General features: G+C 47.2%; 1 protein-coding gene and 1 long non-coding RNA gene across 3 annotated transcripts in view; one reads left to right on the top strand and one right to left on the bottom strand.

Moving 5' to 3' along the window:
- Nucleotides 1–14,303, bottom strand: part of ABCF2 (ATP binding cassette subfamily F member 2) — a 15,613-nt gene extending 1,310 nt beyond the window's left edge. Inside the window, exons 1-14 of one of the 2 annotated variants that reach the window (XM_006929511.5) lie at nt 14,171–14,303; nt 13,312–13,509; nt 7,338–7,550; nt 6,661–6,843; nt 6,398–6,569; nt 5,151–5,246; nt 4,218–4,320; nt 2,933–3,028; nt 2,642–2,761; nt 2,467–2,556; nt 1,996–2,106; nt 1,257–1,319; nt 928–1,056; nt 20–223 (exon numbers count right to left, since the gene is read on the bottom strand). In XM_006929511.5, coding sequence (XP_006929573.2) covers nt 20–223; nt 928–1,056; nt 1,257–1,319; nt 1,996–2,106; nt 2,467–2,556; nt 2,642–2,761; nt 2,933–3,028; nt 4,218–4,320; nt 5,151–5,246; nt 6,398–6,569; nt 6,661–6,843; nt 7,338–7,550; nt 13,312–13,468 — 1,737 coding nt within the window. In that variant the 5' untranslated portion in view covers nt 13,469–13,509; nt 14,171–14,303. Of the gene's footprint in view, nt 1–19; nt 224–927; nt 1,057–1,256; nt 1,320–1,995; nt 2,107–2,466; nt 2,557–2,641; nt 2,762–2,932; nt 3,029–4,217; nt 4,321–5,150; nt 5,247–6,397; nt 6,570–6,660; nt 6,844–7,337; nt 7,551–13,311; nt 13,510–14,004; nt 14,142–14,170 lie in introns of those variants that run through there. The other variant, XM_006929512.5, reaches the window with a different exon arrangement.
- A 60-nt stretch (nt 14,304–14,363) lies between these two features.
- Nucleotides 14,364–19,233, top strand: LOC123384091. Its single transcript, XR_006594691.1, has 2 exons — nt 14,364–14,500; nt 18,915–19,233. It is a non-coding gene; the product is annotated as an uncharacterized LOC123384091 (long non-coding RNA).
- The last annotated feature ends 1,491 nt before the right edge of the window (nt 19,234–20,724 follow it).

A 20,724-nucleotide genomic window follows, 5' to 3' on the forward strand; every position in this document is an offset into this window, starting at 1 on the left:
CTCCAGCCAGGGGCCTCACCTGCTGAATGAGTCTGAAATCATGGCTGACCAGCATCATACCACCCTCAAACTCGTTGATGGCATCGGCCAGGGCGTCGATGGTCTCAATGTCCAGGTGATTAGTGGGCTCATCCAGGAAGAGCATGTGGGGGTTCTGCCAGGCCAGCCAGGCCAGACACACTCGGCACTTCTGCCCATCAGACAGGTTCCGGATTGGGCTCACCTGCGTGGAACCGCGACATTTACGGAACCTGGTGTTACTCCCACCACAGAGCATGACTCACTTCCCCCCCCCCCCCCCCCCCCCCCCCCCCGCTGCTTCTCCATTAATACTGCCACAATTCTACAAAAAGGAAGACCCAAGATCACAGTGAGATGGTACCAGTCTCTCAAGGCCCGTAAGGGATAAATGTGGAAGCCGGAAGCACTTGCTACTCAGGCCACACCTCTCGCTCTCCCTTGGCACTTAAATCGTAACTAAGTGGAACAATGTGGTGGACCTCAATCGAGATCTGAGTCCAGGAACTCGTTTTCTAGGTTTCAATTTCCCTCCCCCTCAAGCATTCTGGTTTATCTTGCTAGTCTGGGGCGAAGGCATGTCAGAGACTGGGATGCTATCCCTGCCCCTTCCTCATAATGAGACCTGAATATTCCAATACATACACCTAGGCCAAAGGAAAGCTAGCGGGTTCTTTCAGACGCTAGAATCAAAGGAAGAGACTTTTCAGTAGAACACTTGAATCTCAATCTCAGGGTTGTGAGTTCAAGCTCCACATTGGGCATGGAGCCTACTTTAAAAAAAAAAAAAAAAAAAAGAGACTTTTGGGACAGCTCCCAAACTTGGGTCTCCAGGGCAGTGCACCCTGGCCGTGTAGCCACAATCTCCCAGTTATCTGGCGCTGTTCCCCCACATCCCCCTCTGCTGACCTGCTGCTTCCCAGTGAGACCATATCGTCCGATGATCTTCCTCATTTCTTCCTTCTCCTTGATCTCTGGGTAGCACTTCATCATGTACTCCAAAGGTGAGAGGTCTAAGTCCAGCTGCTCTTGTAAATGCTACAGGAAAAAAGGAATCCACTCAGATGTGACTGGTGTCCCACTTCAAAAGGAACCTCGCTGGGTTAACTGCTGAGTAACTCTCCACCTCTACCCAGGCACCTGTTCAAGATTCCAGGAGAAGCAGGCAAAAGCTGACTTGGTCACATGCAGCCCCCTTTCCATACCCTGGGCATCTCCCCGGACCCCAAGGCCTGTACCTGATGGTAACGCCCTATCTTGACATGAGAGTGTTTTCGGATCATCCCGTCTGTGGGTAGTAGCTAGAAAGAAGAGAGTATTAGGTGGAAAGATAAGCACACAGAAAGAGAAACTCGGTGAGAAGCAGACACAGACAGACAGAGTAGGGAAATAAACATATGTTCACTGAACAAGACTCAGAACTTCCAAATAGAATCTATATCACTACCTCATAGACTGCTATTCTGGCCACTCTAAAAATATTTAGGAAGATATACTGAAACAGATGTTCTCAAGAGAGGCAAAGATACATACAACACGGTCTACTTAGTAGTTAAAGGTCTACTACAGAAGGTACCACCAGTAAAACAAAGGACTCATATATATGTATAACATGGGTTTTCTAAAACAAAAACACGGCTCTCGACGCACAGATTTCCTCGAGATGCTCTAGCTGAAAACAGAAAAATGTTGAGGCACATGCATGTGCCTCTCTCTCTCTCTCTCTCTCTCTCTCTCACACACACACACACACACACACACACACACACACACACTCCCCTCCCTCCCTCTCTTTGAGAAAACAGCTCCAAATCTCAGCACTGCCAATGACAACATCCCCCACCCCAGAAGCTGGCTCACTCACCACCAAGGCACTCAGGCGCCTTGAGGGCCTCCGAGAAGCCCCTCACACCTTCCTTCCTCAGACACAGTAAGCACCTACTCTTGGAAGTCCCATGCCCCAGCCTGGCACCATACCTCTCCGGTTAGCAGCTTCAGAAGAGTTGATTTCCCTGCTCCATTGGGCCCCACCAGAGCCACTCGTGTATCGAGATCGATACCAAATTCTAGATTGTTGTAGATGCAGGGCTGAGTGGATGAGAGAGATGAATATGAGGTTAGGTTACCAATCAATCTGGCTGGCAGATTAGCCCTGTCATGTCTCCCATCGCCACCAGAGTAGGCGGGAGTATGGGGGAGGGAGAAAGCTCTCAGAGCAGACCCCAACCCACTGCCTCCACCTGCCATCTCAGCCGAGCAGTTTTCCAAGTACTTGAAGAGGGGCCACTCAAGTCCCTGGATGAGGCACCTAAGCTGCTATACCTGAAAAATCCCGTGCACCACACGGGTTAGCAGGTGTGTTGAGCAAAGAACCGGAGACTCTCCCAACCTGTTGACGCTTATCTTGTAAAATGTGTCCCAGCCTCCCAACCACACAGGAGGACTCACCCCGTCTTTTGTATACTTGAAGCTCACGTTCTGCACCATGATGACAGGCGGAGGAATCTTGCCACACGGTGGGAAATAAAATGACAGGGTCTAGGAGAAGGAGAGGACATTTTCCGGTTAGATCACGTCTCCTCCACCTCACCTCGGGCACTAACTCCACTTGCTCGGACCCCACCTTGTCACTCACGACCCTTTCTGTCAGTCCTGATGCCATCATTTTCTGTAGCGTTTTCTCCTTGCTCTGGGCTTGCCGGGCCAGCTTGGCGCTGCCATGACCAAACCTAGCGATGTAGTTCTGAAAGAGACCAGAAAGGGGGCTTGGAGCAGGGGCAGGTATCAAGCAACTCTCCTTAAATGCGGGGTAGATGCCGACGACAACGTCTTCCTGACACCCGGCACCCCGAACTCCCCACGTACCTTCCCCCAACTCTCCACGAGAACGTGAGCTCATCTACAACTGCCCTACCTTCATGTGTGCGATCTGATCTTGCTCCCAGTGAAACCTCTTCATCTGGTTCTCTTCCAACTCCAGCCGTGTCTTCACATACTGATCATAATTACCCTGAAGAGAAATATGCCAGGTAAGGCAGGCAGTTTTAGCCTCGGTCCCGGGTTCTCAGGGTTTAGGGGGATGCGAGATGGCATCGGACTTGGCCCTGGCTAGAAGACTGTGCAGTAGGGAAAGAGGAAGGACGTTGGCAAAGTAAACCCTAACCTAGAATCTGAAGTCTTTCCATTTGTGTGCCTCTCACTCTTAGCTTAGCCGGAGCAGGGCTCCAGATCAAATCCTCAGGTTAGCCATAAAGACACCCACAGCACCAGCAGTAGCCCTGATCACAACCGTCATACGGACATCACGAGGCTCACAGCCTTCCAAGAGGACCTCCTACTACTCCCCACCCTTAGAGGCTCAAGCCCCATGCAGGCTACAGAAACTGCGCCCAGGAAGGAAGACAGCAGACCAATCAGATTTAGGACCGAGCAAATGCTGCACAATTGGACTGCCATGGTTTCTATCTGCAAAGAACTGGACTCAACCTAAATATTCATCAGAAAGGGTCTGACAAATAAAGGAGTGGATAGCTACACAATGAAATATTATGCAATTACTGAAAAGCATGAGGTGGATCTATAACTATTCATATGAAAAGCGGCGCAAGATATATTAAAATGTAAAAGCAACCTACAGAAGAGAGTGATTATTAACATTACAGCTGTGATGTGTATACACAAAATTTTCTACAAATCCATGCAAGTACACACAAAATCTCTGGAAGACTATATGAGAAATTATTAATACTCCCACAGTGCGTATAACTACGAATGAAAAGGACTCCTATTTTTTCTTTTTTTTAAAATACGGATAATGAAAAGGCAAGGCAGACAAGTGGGCTGTTGAGATCCGGACTCCCAGTCTTCACGGAAAGAGAGGTAAATGGGCTGTCACAAAGCAGAGTTAAGCAGTCATTCAAGAAGGCGGGGATCGGCAGGGCCTGCCTGGGCACCACGCAAAGTCAACCTCTTTACCATAAGGCATGCACATCACGTACACAGGCTGCCAATCAATGGCCTACAACCTGAGAGCAACTACTTTGAGACTAAAATAGAACAAGCGGCAGGACTCCTTGTCCACATCTTTTTATAGCAATAGGTAGAAAAGGGCTGCTAAGTCTGTTTTGTTTTTTTTAAAGGAGACCTTCAAGGAACTGGTAAACGCTGAGGTTGCTGTGCAGACGCTGGGGCCTACTCACCGTGTAATACTTCAGTTTCTTGTTGTGCATGTGAATGATGTTGGTGCAGACACCATTCAGAAAGTCCTGGGAATGGGAGACGAGGACCAGGATGCGCTTAAAACTGCAAAGCCAGACAACCAGTCAGGGAGGTGCTCCAAACTGTGATGGTCCACAGCAGGGGAGCTGAGAGGCCCAGAAAACCTTCATCCTTTCCCATCCTGAGCCCCCGTTAGATTTAACGGCCAATTCCCGGCTCTCAGCAACCACCTAGGCCGCCAATGCACCATCTACCTGGAACGACACCTTGACCCCTTTCAGTCTGAGTTTTCTCCATCTTATGTTCTAATTTTCAGCAGAATGGAGATGGTAGCTTAACAATGATGGTAAAAACAAGCATATGTACACAAACATATCCATAAACGTGTGTAATACTGTGGGTGGGAAGAACTGGAACAGGCGCAATAAAAATCACTGTAGTCCTCTTTTTGAAAGAAGGTACCAGTCACCGCAGAGACCGCTAAAAGCCTTCCCTCAGAGTCGGTACAGTATTCCGGGTTATTCGGCGCTGCAGCCATACAAGGACCCTTGCCATATCAGCTAGGTTTCCTTTGCTACTGCATCATGATCTTAAGTGGGAATCCTTTCTTTATATGACGCATATAAATACGGTTAAGAGAAAAATACGGTCTTTAATAAAGGTGTCGTATTTTAAATGGAAGAACCAGAAAGTTAAAAAACTTCACACATTTCAGGCTAAAAAAAAGAATCAAACCAAATGGTCTCCCCTAAAGGTGCTTACTACTTTTTCAATCTGGCCTTCACCCGACCTCGCGTCAGTTCATTTTCTCATTGCTTTAGCATCACTGCGGTTTCCGGGCACCCATTTCCTTTAGATTGCTCAACTCCCCCTTCAGGACCTGCCCGTTCCCAACCCCATCCCTACCCCCTTACGTCTTTAATTCTTCTTCCAACCACACACAAGCATCGAGGTCCAGGTGGTTGGTGGGCTCGTCCAGCAGCAGCATGAAGGGCCGAATGAAGAGGGCTCTGAAGGACAGGAGAGGAGACAGAGCCCCTTCAGTCTAATGGGCGCTACACAGGAGGGGACTTGCCTGCTACCTGCAACCCTGGTCGGGCCTGGCTTGAGTCCTGACACCAATTCTAGGTTCTACACCTGAGAGGAAAGGGGAGAATGAGGAGAGAAACGAGAGTTGAAGAGCTGAGATGAAAGGGCAGAAAACAGGGCTGAGAAGCAGAGGGATGGTGCAGTTTGAAGATAAGGTTGTAAAAGTCCTTACGAGTCTGCAGGTCTTTCACGCTGAAGTTGGTGACCGTCAGGAAGACAAAAGGATAGAGGAGATAAACTGCTAAAGCAAAATAGCATTCAAGTTAAATCGATGGGGTTGCCAGCCTTTAGCAAGGAGGGCAAAAAATGTTCTTTTCTTAGATGGAATCTCAAGACAGGAGACGCAAGGGGACAGCACTGGTTCCCACATCTGCAGTCACCGCACTGCAGAGCTTTTTAGAGATAAAATTTCTGGGCACCAAATTCCAGTATTCCAACCACAGAGATATGAAGAAGAGGCTAGGAAATCTGTACCTCTGCAGCTCCCTAGATGAACGGAGGTGGCTAATCCTTGCACGTGGAACCACTGCTCTCGGCTCCAAAGCACACGCAGGCAGCTTTGCTAAAGCAGCAAGTGTCACCAATTCACTTGGCAGAGAACAGTGGCGTGAGGGAACCACCTACTTAACTGGGGACTTTCTGGGGGGACTGCTGGGGGAATGATGGTCTACACAAACTCACTTTGGGTCCAGCTCACAGGGAGATAAGGAAAGATCGCTTAACAGCTGTCTAATATTTTATCTTTATGCAGCAACAATTAGAAGGACTGAAATACAAAAAAGGATAGGATGGGAGTCAGGAAGAAAGAAGAAATGGACCCAGTCTACCATTTTACCCAAGGCTGATCCTAGGATTCCTAAACACTGTGCCAGAGATCCAACAATAGTCACTTCAGCCAGGAGGCTCGCGCCTTAGCCCACGCATACCACCCCTCCTTCACACTGTTGATGTCGTGTCTCGTCTGGCACTTACTGACCCCTGACCTCTGTTCTACACAGTTCCACTGGAGTGAGCATCCAACCCTGAAGGAAATGGGCAACTACAGAGGGTAGAGAAGGAGAAAGGAACTCACCTGGCGAGGGCAACCCTCATTCTCCAGCCCCCACTGAAGTCTTTCAGCTTCTTGCGCTGCATGGCAGGCGTGAAACCCAGTCCATGCAAGATCCGCGAAGCCCTCATCTCCGCCTTGTCGGCATCCAGCTCCTCCAGTCGCTCGTAGAGCTCCATGAGCTTCTCACACTCCGCTGTGGGCGGCATATGGCTCGTGAGGCTCCCCGGGCCTTTCCTGGGAGGAAGCCCACCCCCCGACCCCCCGTCCCAAGTCAGGAGCCCTACCATCCTCGTGAGCCAGCCGCTCAGCCTCCCTCTCCAGCATGGCCCGCTCCGTGTCGACTTCCATCACACACTGCAAGGGTGTCTTGTCACTAGGGGGCATTTCCCGAGTCAGATGGTAGATGTCAATGTGCTCGGGGATGGGCACTTCCCGTTTCCCAATAGCAGAGAGCAGCATGGACTTTCCTGAGAAGGGCAAGCAGAGAGTGGGCAGAGGACACTCGGCACAGTTCTGCCTGTCATTCCCCTGCATCAGCTCCTCCGCTCCAGCCAAACCACGACCTCACCATTTTGTGGAGCACCTTCCTTCCTCCCTTCCTTCCTTTCATTTGTTCAAATCCTACTACCAGTCACCCCCACCCCCCCGGGCTACCTTTCCAACCTTCCTCCAATTCTTGTCCCACCCCTCCTGCGTGAAGTCAGTTTGCCTACAGCGGCCTCGCACGCCACCATTCCTGCCCCTCCCGCCCACTTCTCCAGCACCTACTGTCTGTAACTGCTCACGTGTTACTTACCACACACTGCTCTGTACTGCTAGTTCCTTTTCCCTGGACATATGTGGTCTCCCACCCATACTGTAAACTCCTTGCTTTGCATATAGCTGGTGCTAAGTAAATACTTGCTGAGTGACAGACGAGCCAAGGAGAGACACCTCCCACCTCGCCTTCCAAGGGCCTCACCAATTCCATTTAAGCCAATGAGGCCATAACGACGGCCTGAGTTTAATTCCAGTTTGGTGTCACTGAGCAGCTCTTGACCATGAAAGGTGAGGGAGAGGTTGATAATGTGGGCATCAGTACTGTTGGGGTGAGAGGCAAGGACACCGGTGACAGCGCGAGCAGCAGCTTTCTTCATCTCAAAGTCCTCTAGCTCCTTGGTCAGCAAATCCACTTCTGGAGACAGAAGAGAAGTTTGGGAATAAGACAGACCCTGCTCTCGCACTAAGTCACGTCCTACAGCATTCAGACAGTTCAGTCAGTAGAGAATCCGACTTTTAAACTGAGGGTCCAGGGTTCAAGTCCCTGTTTGGGCATTTGTAGCTTTTGCCCCTTACTCAGGTTACCAAATGTTGTCATATCAAGCCCGAAATGCTGAAAAAGGCATGCCCTGTAGGACCTGGTTCAAGATCGAGTGGAGGTGATTCACATGTTTCACAAGCTTTCAAGAGTGTACAGATCTGCCCTAACACCCTTCTTTCACGGACTACTTCTTACTTCACAACTTGTTCTTTTTTTTTTTTTTTTTTTTTAACTTTTCTAAGACCAGCGGCAAAACAGACTTTATTTCTGTTTAGCTACCTATTGCTGAAATGTGGAAGCCAGGCCTAAAGAGAACATACAAAAAAAATAGAAAATATTAGACAACATTTTCTGGCCCCTTTTCAGATTTCCTAAGATCATGTCATTTTCGCATTTTCTTCCCATAAACACGACCAATTAAATCACAGCACAAAAGAGAAAAACATTGTGTCAAGGCAGGGCAATAACAAAACAAAATATCAGCTTTTTTAAGAAATGGAAATACACATACACAGGCAAATAGCCCATAATAAGCAAAAGGCTCAATAGAATCACAGCTTGCTCTTTTAATTCTAACCTCTCTTGTTCTTTTTTTTTTAAATATTTATTTTTGAGAGAGAGAGAGAGAGAGAGCGAGCGAGCACGAGTAGGGGAGGGCAGAGAGAGGGAGACAGAGGATCTGAAGTGGGCTCCACACTGACAGCAGAGAACCTGAGGTGGGGCTTGAACTCACAAATGCGAGATCATGACCTGAGACGAAGTCAGTTGCTCAACCAACCGAGCCACTTAGGGGCCCACTTCTCTTGTTCTTAAATGACATAAACGCATGAGGGGAATGGCTAGAACTCTCAATTTTCCTCCATAAGTATGTGTTAAAGAATTAGTCCTAAAACCTAAAAGCAGACACTACAGAAGTGCCATTCTCTTATTCCATGACCTACTGGAATTCCATACTCCAGATATACTTCTCAAAGTTTTTTACTTATTTGAGAGAGAGAGAGAGAGAGAGAGAGAGAGAAAGAGAAAGAAAGAAAGAAAGAAAGAAAGAAAGAAAGAAAGAAAGAGAAAGAAAGAAAGAAAGAAAGAAAGAAAGAAAGAAAGAAAGAAAGAAAGAGAGAGAGAGAGAGAGAATACACATGTGTGTCCAAGCAGGGAGGGGCAGAGAGGGAGAGAGAATCCCAAGCAGGATCCACGCTGTCAGTGCAGAGCCCGAGTTCAGAGCCAAATGCAGGGCTCGAATTCATGAACCATGAGATCATGACATAAGCTGAAATCAAGAGTCAGATGTTTAACCACCTGAGCCACCCAGGTGCCTCCAGATATACTTCTGAGCAGCACAGAAGGGACCAGTGTGAGAAAATGCACAAAGGGATCAACACAGGCAGAGCCACGGCTGGGAAAACCAGGCGCTCCCAAATCTGGAGGGTTTAAAAGATGCAAACTGACCATGAGCTGTTATGCCTTGGTGGTTTTTCAGGCATCACTACATCTTAAGCCTGGGAAGAACTATCACTATTAATGGCTAAAAATGTTGAGTTTACTCTGTGCTACACCATCGTTCTCCATCTATCTTAATCCTTACAACACGTAGGAGATACACACTGACAATCCCGGTTCTATAAGTGAAAAAGCCAAGTAACACAGCAAAGGTCGAAAAGGCTAGTTAGCGACAGAGCCAGAACTTGAACCAGGTGACCTTAACTATGTCACTATACTACCTTTCCATAAAGAAAAGTGCCCATAAAGTATTACTGAAAGTGGGACAGAAATGGGGGTGGAAGGAGTCCCGGTAAGCTTCTTCGAAAAGAGTAAGGCAATTTATGTACGTTTTACGGAGACAGTCAGAAACTACACATGAGGTTCCACTACTATGAGAATGTGCTGATTTTTTAAAATTTTAATGTTTATTCACTTTTTTGTGTGAATGTATTGTCAGATTGGTTTCCATACAACACCCAGTGCTCATCCCAACAGGTGCCCTCCTCAGCGAATCTGCTGATTTTTTAGTCTTTGTTACCCTTACCTATGTTCCCTTAGTGACTTCACAGAATCCTTGGAATGAGAAGAATGTGTGCTTGTCCACAGGAAAAATAAAGACAGGGTAGGGGGTGAAGACAGCTGTCTCCTGGGGGAGAGCAACTCCACGGGAGAGGGTGTGTGGTGGTTAGTCACAGGTCTGAATACCTGAATACCCCATCCTGTGAGGTGATTACGAGCTGGTGCTAAACCTGCTCTGCCTTCAAGGAGCCAACACTTGGGCAGGGGCTGCCCCACTAGACAGCTGGCAGGCACTCTGTCCGCAGCTCTGGGTACCGTGTTAGAAATAAGTGCTTGATGAGTACTTTTTGAATGGAGATCAAAGTTTTTGTTTTGACTCGCATGAAGGAATTTTCAGTCTCTTTTCTACACGGTTGAGTTACCAGACTTCCCACAACTCCGATTCTTGCCAATCCCTATTCCGGATGCTGAGAAGACAGAGTAGGAAGAAGTTTATGATCTAGATCAGGAGTTGGTAAACTTTTTCGTGAAGGGCCAGATGCTAAATATTTTAGGGTTTATGAGCCAAGTGGCCAAATCAAGATATGTGAAATGTAACCACTTTAAAAATGTAGAAAGCCATTCTTAGCTTGGGGTTGGGATGGAGGTTAAAAAAAAAAAGGCTGGCCAGATTTGGCCAACAGCATGTCTTTATAAAGTTCTATTGAAACACAGCCACACTCATCATTTACATAGTGTCTAAGGCTGCTTTCACTACAATGGCAGAACTGAACAGCTGCAACAGAAACCATATAGCTCACGAAGCTACAAATATTTATTATCTGGATCTTTACAGAAAGTTTGCCGACCCCTAGTCTAGATCTCCGTCTGCTCAGGCAAGAGGAAGATCAAAACTAAGGGAAAGCTAATATACCATTTTCTCTTGATCTCTTCAAGTTGACAGCATCTATGACCTAAGTCATCTCCTAAGCTTCAAAAGAAGGAGACTTAAACATGGGGCGCCTGGGTGGCTCAGTCGGTTGAGCGTCCGACTTCGGCTCGGGTCATGATCTCACGGTCTGTGAGTTCGAGCCCCGCGTCGGGCTCTGTGCTGACAGCTCGGAGCCTGGAGCCTGCTTCAGATTCTGTGTCTCCCTCTCTGTCTGACCCTCCGCTGTTCATGCTCTGTCTCTCTGTCTCAAAAATAAATAAACATTAAAAAAATTAAAAAAAAAAAAAAAAAAAGAAGGAGACTTAAACAGACCTCATTTTCCTGGCCTACAGCATCCCAGAAAACACTTGTCACTTAAAGACAAATGAACAGCACTGAATAAATGGAAAAGGGATTTTGAAAGAAACTTCATCACGGAGAATATCGTAGACTTCACAAGAAGTCTCTTTCTACTTACTCCCCAACAAGAGGACCAGCTGAACTCCAGTGCCTGTCTTGACGAGTCTCACATTCTAAAGAAGGTTAATCTGTCAAAAGTCACTTTCTTTGATACACATCTCGATCTTTCCATACCTTACTACCTAAGGAAGACTGTGTGGCAGTGGCCATCAGTAAAGGTTGGAGAACGGTAACCTGTAGCATCACGTAATCTCAAACTCAGGAGAGAGGACCCAATCTTGGGAGAGGAAGCAGAAATGACACAGGTCCCTGGCAATAAGAAATGTTTTGAGGGGCGCCTGGGTGGCTCAGTCGGTTGAGCATCTGACCCTTGATTTCGGCTCAGGTCACGATCCCAGGGTCGTGGGATCGAGCCCCACATTGGGTTCTGTGCTGAACATGGAACCTACTTAAGATACTCTCTCTCTCCCTTCCTCTACCCCTCTCCTCCACTCATGCTAATAAAAAATTGAAAAACTGAAAGACAGAAAAAAGTTTTGAGAGGGCTGGAAAGAAAACAAAGGTCACATTTCAGAACAGTAGCTCCCTGAGGAAGCAAGGTAAAAAAAAAAAAAAACCAAAGATCTATTACTGAGATGGGGATTCCACAGCTGGGTTCCCTGAAAAATCCCATTTTCCAAGGAGCAAAGAAAGGTAAACAAGACATCTGTGATGAGAACAGTGGACAATAGTCTCAAGAGGGATTCACTTTGCCACCTTTCCAATTCAGCCAGAATAACTGATGACATACCTATAGAGCTGATGACAGACATTGCTTAACCGTGGTTCCTGAGGGCCTAGACAGGACCGAGCCTCTCTAAAATAGAGGTCACAACTCAGCCTGCTCATCCACACTCCCGTTATTCTCAACTTGGCAATCCCCCACTACTCCAGCCAGGAATAAAATTTCCCCATGGCCTGACCTTACTGAACCAGCTTTCTCCCATAATTCTTATTTTGGAGACAATTCCTACCACTCAGCTCTCTCTCAATCACTTTTAACTCCCCCTTTTCTGAATTCCTATCTGTTATGACTTGTATTAGTAATTCCGCTCTCCTCTTCAAACATTTACATAGTATCTCAGTCTGCAAGGTTAGTCCTATCACCCAGGACACATGGTCTCTGCACTCAAAGACTAAACAATGTAAAGAAACACAAGAGACAACATAAAAAGTAACACCATTGGGGCACCTGCATGGCTCAGTCGGTTAAGCTTCCGACTTCGGCTCGGGTCATGATCTCACGGTCCGTGAGTTCAAGCCCCGCGTCGGGCTCTGTGCTGACGGCTCAGAGCCTGGAGCCCATTTCAGATTCTGTGTCTCCCTCTCTCTCTGCCCCTCCCCTGTTCATGCTCTGTCTCTCTCTGTCTCAAAAATAAATAGACGTTAAAAAAAAAAAAAAAGTAACACCATTAAGACAGCATGGGGGTATAGTGAATGGTACTACTTTAAAGGTCAGGTTTGATGGGGGAAAGGTTTTGCTATCCTGAGCTAGGCCCTAAGAAAAATGTCAAATGTAGCTACTCGCACAAAAATCGTGGCATTAGAAGTTTAGTGTAAAGGGACAAAAATGTGACTAGTGAAGGGACAGTAACAGTCCGGATGGAGCGGGTCTGTTCAGGGAATCTTCAGAGGGACAGAAAAGGAGGCTGGGAACAGACGGTCAAGGGCCTGGAAAATTCTGTATCACACACTGCCACGTTTCCTTAGCTGGACCGTAAGTCAGCAGATGGTTCATCCTGCGTCGGCACGGAGCGCGGTGCCCAGCACTTGAGAGGTGCTCCATAAATATTTCCCCAAATATAAACAACAGGAAAGCATCTCTTTGCTAGGAAAACTCCATGAAACAGTTGCTACGTTTCTCTCTTGGGACAGTCACTACCCCTGGAAGGACAGAGGTACAACGTGGCAAAGAACCTGGCGCACTGACCACCGTGTGCACAAATGCAGGAAACTGAGAAAGGGGCAAGGAAATGACCTCCTGCTCCCAGTGCAGCGCCCGGAGCAGCAAGGCAGCACAACACCCATAGATGTGTTTGCCACTAGCTACGTGAGAACCTCGTGTCCAGCCTCCCTGATCAACAACTAGAAGGCACCAGCTGCCACTCTAATTGGTTCGGTTCACTGTGACAAGTTCTGCGGCACCAGACTTATCCTCCAGGGCCGCCAGCGTCAGGACTCTGGCTCGGGCGTGGGGATCCATCCATCCATCCATCCATCCATCCATCCATCCATCCATCCCAGGAGCCCACCTCTCCCTCCATTCACCTGTGGCCTCTCGGCCATTGGCCTCATTTTTCTCCTCTGCCACCTGTGGTTCTGTGACAGAGTCTCCGTTCTCTTCGTGGCCCTTCCTGGGCCGCTGTCGCGCTTTGGCAGCTTCCTTCTTTTTGGCCGCCTTCTTCTTGGCCAGGTCAGAGGGCATGGTGATGAACCACAGGGGGTACGAAACTGTTCTTAGGGAGCCTGCAGGGAGGCAAACAGCCCCAAAAGTCTCAACTGGCGACGGAATGCCTGGGCCCTGCCCCATCCCGCTCGGGAATTTTCCCATCGAGCTGCCGAGCCCCAGCTCCGCCCATGCCTCGCCGCTCCCCATTTTGCCGGGGTCTCCCAAGCCAATTCTGGTCCCCGGCCGCTCTTCTAATCTTAACATCTCTTCCCTCAGGCTCCGTCCACCAATCCCCACGGGCTGCCTCGCTCTGGAAACGCTCCTCCTTTCACGGCCTCCAGTCAAGGACCAGGCTCTGCCCCCGCGGCAGAGATCCCCGTCTCCGGTTTCCCCACAACTTGGCGCTCCGCGCTCCGGCCGGCCGCCTCGCTTTGCCGGGCTTCCTCCTCCCGTCCGCCTCAGGCCTCCTCTCCGTCGTTCCCCCCTCCACACCACCTAGCCGTCGGGCCCAGCTTCTTCCCGGGACGCGCTCGGCTTCCCCTCGTGAGTCCCCTCAGGGTCTCCTCACTCACCATCCCCTGAACCTCCCCCGGCCCCCGCCCGTCAGCGTCTCTCCCTCGGCCCTTTCTTCTCCTTCGCAGCCTCCTCCATCTCGACCCCGTCCCTCCTCCTTCTCTCCTTCCCTCCCCCGCCTCACCGGCCGGCACCCTCCCCCCGGCGCCCCTTCCCCCAACTCACTGGGCCTCGCCGCTCGGCCTCTGTCGCAACAGAGCTGCTCCTCGGGCTCCGCCGCGTGCGGCCGGCTCACCAGCCAATCACGGCATCGCGCGGCTGTCGGCGCGCCGCCGCGCAGGATCCTGGGAAGTGTTGTTCTCCAGTCGCGGCGGCCGGGGGGGAGACCCCTCCTCGAGAACTACCGCCTGTGGCAGGGGCCTCCCCGGCCCGCGTGATGTCATCAGGCGGCGCGAGGCCGGCGGGGGGAGGGGGAGCGGGATTAGTGTCCGGGAACCCGCAGCCAGCCTGCCCGCTTCGGGCCCTGGAAACTGCAACTCCCAGACTGCTCCTCCGGTAAGGGGCTGGGCCTTCCAGGCTTTACCCCACCTCTCGAAAATCTGTCGAGTTCTGTGGAGGCACTGAGCTCTTAGGGCCGCACAGCCGGCCCAAACAGCAGGGCGACGGACTACACTTCCCAGCAGGCATCAGGCGGGAGTGGGTCGAAACAATGGGAGAGAAGAGGAGGGAGGTGGAGGGAGAAGGAGGAAGAGTGAAGCGGCTGGGAAGACGCGGCCCGAATAGGAGGCGCATCACTACGAAGATGATGCGAAGAACAGAAATCCCTGAAAGAAAGGCGTCCTCGTTTTTTGGAACTGAGATCTTAGAGGCTGGTCTAGTGTTAGCCAAACTTTTAGAAGGTGCCGAACGTTCTTCCTGAACGTTGGCCGCTTAGCCTACACTCTCTAGAATTGTTAGATTCCCATCAGAGCCGTGTAAGTCTGGTGGTAAGAGCTCTGAAGTTAGAAAAAAAAAAAAAAGACCCATTTCCTGAGTTCAGCGGTATCATTGGTTAGACGTGTAACCTTGCCCGTTAGTTTTCTTTTGAGTCTTACTGTTTAAAATCCCTCAGACTTCTCACCTACATTGTAACCCCCAAATTTGTAGCCTCAAATACAAGGCAGGCCCTTTGTGACTGACCCTGTTACTTCTCCAGGCTTCTGAGCAGCGGTGCTTCACCATCAGTGACACAGCTGGAGGGAGGCAAAATGAAGCTTTTACTCCTTTGGAGCACATTCTCCAAATTGCCCTACCCGAGTTAAAAAACAAAAACAAAAAAACTCACTCCTCTCTCCAGAGAACTAGTTTTCCTCTTCAAACTTGATGCTTCAGTAGAATCTACTTGTATTTGAAGTAAGCCTTGCCATTTCATACCTTCATGCCTTTGAGCATAGCTTTTTCTGCAAGACCCTCCACCAATTAAGTGCCCACTGTGTGTTAGGCTCAGAGCTAGATGCTGGAGTTGCAATGGAAACAGGTTATTCCCTGACCTCAGGGAGCTCACGATTAAGAAGGAACATTGAAAGAGTAAATGGGTGCCTCGGTGGCTCAGCTGGTTAAGCGTTGGACTCTTGATTTTGGCTGAGGTCATGATCTCGTAGTTTGTGAGATTGAGCCCCATGTCTGGCTCTGTGCTGTCAGCACATAGCCTGCTTAGGATTCTTTCCCTCTGCCCCTCCCTGGTGCACGAGCTCTATCGATCTCTCTCTCTCAAAATAAATATACACTTAAAAAATATTTAAAGAGTAAACAGTCCATGACATTCAGGTGATAAGTGCCATAAAAGAAGTGACTTATGCATGCTGTTCGAGTATGTAGGTGGGGCTCACTTGACATAGCATAACTAAGACCATGAATTCTGGGGGCAGACTGCCTTCATTCAGACCTCTCCTCTATCATTTACAGCGTGTGACCTGGGGCAAAATACACCCTCCTCTGTAAAATAGGAATGATGATAGTACTTACCTCATACAGTTGTTAGATTAGAGTTTAATTTTTGTTAATTGGCTAATTATTACTTAGCTGGAGTTCTGCTAGCTGAACTCTGCTACTAGTAGAATCCTTACCTAAGTATGCACTAGATATTTATTTAATATATTTAACAAATATTAAACACCTACTATGGGCGAGAACATTGTTTTAGGTAAAGAATATAGACAATAGTTAACTGACTGCAAAGCCTTTCTTTATGGAGCAAAGAAATTATATATGGTTGTGGATCACATAAAATCATTCATCCAAGCACCTAGCCTCCTGGGAGCACTGTTGACCATATGCCTCCCCCTCCCAGCCTCATTAAAACACGTGGTTACAAGCAGGTTAGAGGTTACAGAGAACTAACATTTATTATGCTCTTACATCTATGCTATCCCATTTAATCCCCCCAATTAATTCTGAGGTGGGTATTATTACCATTTTGCAGATTAGAAATGAAAGCACAGAGCTGTTAATAAAACAACACTGCTGGTAGGAGACAGTACCAGGATTTAAGGCTGGAATCTTCTGGTCCCAGAAATTCAGCTTTGTAAAATGGCTTAGGCTGGCCAGAGAAAGACAAACTAGCTACTTCTCTGAAGCCACCTGCATAGCAACCAATCACATCCATGATTTCCCATTATCAACAGTTGCTGGGCAGAGTCTCCCCCGGCACAGCAAGAGTGGCTTAGAAAAATTATTGGCCACTTAGGAGGAGTTCTGCCATTCCCATGGAAGGGCTGGATCTCTTTCAGGGAACAGACCTGGGGATGGGTGGGGGGAAATTGGGAAAATGGGAGGGAGAGTCAGAGAGAGATGTGGGTAGAGAGGAGAAAAGAAGAACTGCCAAGGATGAAATATCACGGAAGGTCAGTGCTGGAAGCAAAAACATTTGGTCAGACTCTCTCTAAAATATGAAGAAACAGGGGTACGTGCTGGCTCTGTTTATGGAATGTGCAACTCTTGATCTTGAGGTCATGAGTTCAAACTCCATATTGGGTGTAGAGCCTGCTTAAAAAAATTAAAAAAATAAACTATGAAGAAACTGAGACCCAACGAAGGAAATATCTCATCCAGAACTACCTAGAAACTTAGTAACTGAGAAGGGTCTGGAACTATGTTGTTCAATGTGTTAGACAGTAGCCACGTGTAGCTATGGAGCACTTGAAATGTGACTAGTCTGAATTGAGATGTTCTATAAGTGTAAAATGATCATTAATTTCAAAGAGCGTGCGTGGATACAAAGGAGGCAAGGATATGCAGTGGGGAAAAGACTGTCTCCAACAAATGGTGTTGGGAAAAGTGGAAAGCTACATAAAAAAAGGAGGGGGAGGGGGAGGGGGAGGAGAAGGACCACTTTCTTAAACTATACACAAAAATAAACTCAAAATGGGTTAAAGACCTAAATGTAAGACCTGAAACCATAAAATTCCTAGAAGAAAACATAGGCAGTAATCTCTTTGACATTAGCCATAGAAACATTTCTCTGGATAGGTCTCTTTCAGCAAGAGAAAGAAAAAGCAAAACTAAACAATTGAGACTATATCAAAATAAAAAGATTCTGCACAGCAAAGGAAACCATAAACAAAACAAAAGACAACCCACCGAATGAGAGAAGATATTTGTAAATGATATATCCAATAAGGGGTTAGTGTCCAAAATATATAAAGAACTTACAAAACTCAACACCAAAAAAACCCCAAATCCAATTTTAAAAATGGGCAGAAGACACGAGCAGATATTTTCGCAAAGAAAATGGCCAGCAGACACATGAAAAGATGCTTAACATCGCTAATCATCAGGGAAATTCAAATCAAAACCACAATGCGATATCACCTCCCATTTGTCAGAATGCCTAAAATCAAAAGGATAAAAAACAACAAATGTTGGTGAGGATGTGGAGAAAAAGGGATCCTCATGCACTGTTGATGGCAATGCAAACTGGTGCAGCCACTCTGGAAAACAGTATGGAGGTTCCTCAAAACATTAGAAATAGAATTACCATATGATTTAATAATTCCACTATTGGGTATTTACCTAAGGAAAATGAAAACCCTAATTTGAAAAGATACATGCACCTCTATGTTTACTGCAACATTATTTACAATAGCCAAGTTATGGAAGCAATGCCAAGTACCCATTGATAAATGGATGGGTAAAGAAAATGTGATATGTGTACACACACACACACACACACACACACACACACACACACACACAGTGGAATATTACTCAGCCATAAAAAGAATGAAATCTTGGGGCGCCTGGGTGGTTCAGTCGGTTGAGCCTCCGACTTCGGCTCAGGTCATGATCTCACGGTTCGTGAGTGCGAGCCCCGCGTCGGGCTCTGTGCTGACAGCTCAGAGCCTGGAGCCTGCTTCCGATTCTGTGTCTCCCTCTCTCTGACCCTCCCCCATTTACGCTCTGTCTCAAAAATAAATAAACATTAAAAAAAATTAAAAAAAGAATGAAATCTTGCCATTTGCAACAACATGGATGGAGCTAGAGGATATAATGTTAACTGAAGCAAGTAAGTCAGAGAAAGACACAGCATAGCACATGATTTCACTCGTGTGGAATTTGAGAAACAAATGATCAAAGAAAAAAAAAGAGACAAACAAAAAACAGACTCAACTACAGAGAACAAACTGATGGTATTCAGAGGGGAGAGGGGTGCAGGGGTGAGTGAAATAGGTGATGGAGATTAAGAGTACACTTATAATGAGTACTGAGTAACGTATACAATTGTTAAATCACTATTTTGCACACCTGAGACTCATATAACAATAAATGTTAGTTATACTGGAATTAAAAATAAAACCAGAAAGATTGCATGTGAAAACAAATGTAAAATATCTCAATTTGTTATATTGATTACAGGTTGAAATAATATTTTGATCTATTTAATAATATATATTATTAAAATTAATGTCACTTCTTTTTGCTTTTTTAAAAGTGACTGCTAGAAAATTCAAAACTACATATACGGTTCACATTATATTTCCGTTGGACAACACTGGTCTGGAATCTGTATTTTCCAGCTTCAAGGTGAGCATCCCTACTCTGCTTCCCAGAGTCTATTCTAACAAATCATTCACTTACCATCTATTAAGTGTCAGTTGTTCAGGGGAGATCAAATTGCGGACTACTTGAGGAGAAAACTGAAAACAGTAAAGGATAACAAATGCTGGTAACTCCTATTTTATGTATTTCCTAGAATGGTGGTCCTTAACTCTACCAGCCCCAATGTTGCCTTTTAATAGCAAACTTTTTTTTAAAAAGTTTTTATTTATTTATGTTGAGAGGAAGGGAAAGAGAGAGAGTGTGTGTGGGAGGGACAGAGAGACAGAGGGGGAGAGAGCATCTCAAGCAGGCTGCTCACTGTCAGCACAGAGCCTGATGAGGGGTTCGAACCCATAAACAGAGATCATGACCTGAGCCGAAACCAAGAGTCCGACGCTAAACTGACTGAGCCGCCCAGGTGCTTCACCATAACGGAAGAAAGAAAAGGAAATCCTTTCCAATAATTGTTATTTCAGTATGCTAGAAAACATAGTCATATATTTGTACCTGTACATAGGATCACCTTGAATGTGACAGTACAAATGCAGACAGAACACCATGAGTGATGTTACTGTGATATAGTTCTCCAAAACTGTAACTTTTTAAAAACATTTTTTAATGTTTTATTTATTTTTGAAAGTGGGGGGAGGGGCAGAGAGAGGGAGACACAGAATCGGAAGCAGGCTCCAGGCTCTGAGCTGTCAGCACAGAGCCCAACGTGGAGCTCAAGCTGACCAGCCTGGAGCTCAGGACCTGAGCTGAAGTCGGATGCTTAAGGAACTGAACCACCCAGGCGCCCCTCCAAAATAGTAACGCTTAGTAAATTTCTGAATGAAACAAAGTACTAGCTTCTATTTACGTGATAGTTACATTGCTTGAAAATTCAGCACGTTACAACCCTGCAAAATCACTTTGTTTCTAATATAAAACACAGGCTCAAGGATTAATTATAACTTTTTTTTTTTTTTCACTTACATGAATCTTTAGAAGGACATTTGAAAGCTGTGTGGGACAGATGAGTCATGCATGACACTGCCCTACAACGTGCAGCATATCTAGCACTCTTTTTTTTTTTAATTTTTAAAGTTTTTATTTATTTTTGAGAAAGAGAGTGAGCAGGGGAGGGGCAGAGAGAGAGGAAGACACAGAATCTGAAGCAGACTCCAAGCTCTGAGCTGTCAGCACAGAGCCCCATGTGGGGCTCGAACTCACGAGCCCTGAGATCATGACCTGAGCCCAAGTCAGAGACTCAACCAACTGAGCCACCCAGGTGCCCCTGGGATACCTAGCATTCTTGGCTCCCCAACCCCCCCCCCCCCCCCCCCCCGCCAAATCATATGACAAGATTGTCCCCGTCCACCTGCAAATTGCCTATTAGGAATGTTCCATCCTGGTTGGGAACCCGCGGTGGTCCTTTGAAGGCCTTGCCTGCCCTACGGCCTCCCCTGGCGCTGGCCTCCCCAGTTCTTCTCTAGGGTACTAGCTTTCCTCTTTCAGCGCCTGTGCGCTCTGCTCTTTGCCCAGAAAACTCTCCACTTTTTGTCTGGGTAACACACTGACTCTTTGGACCTCAGCGTTCCCGAACTCCCAGTCTAATTTAATTCCTTTTGTCAGGCTTTTCCACTGGGCTCTACTTTCTGCAATGGTACCTGTGCCAGGTTGAGATTTGTACCGAAGCGCCTATTTTCGGTACGACAGTGTGT

This window comes from Felis catus, chromosome A2 (assembly GCF_018350175.1).
Source record: "Felis catus isolate Fca126 chromosome A2, F.catus_Fca126_mat1.0, whole genome shotgun sequence".
NCBI lineage: Eukaryota > Metazoa > Chordata > Mammalia > Carnivora > Felidae > Felis > Felis catus.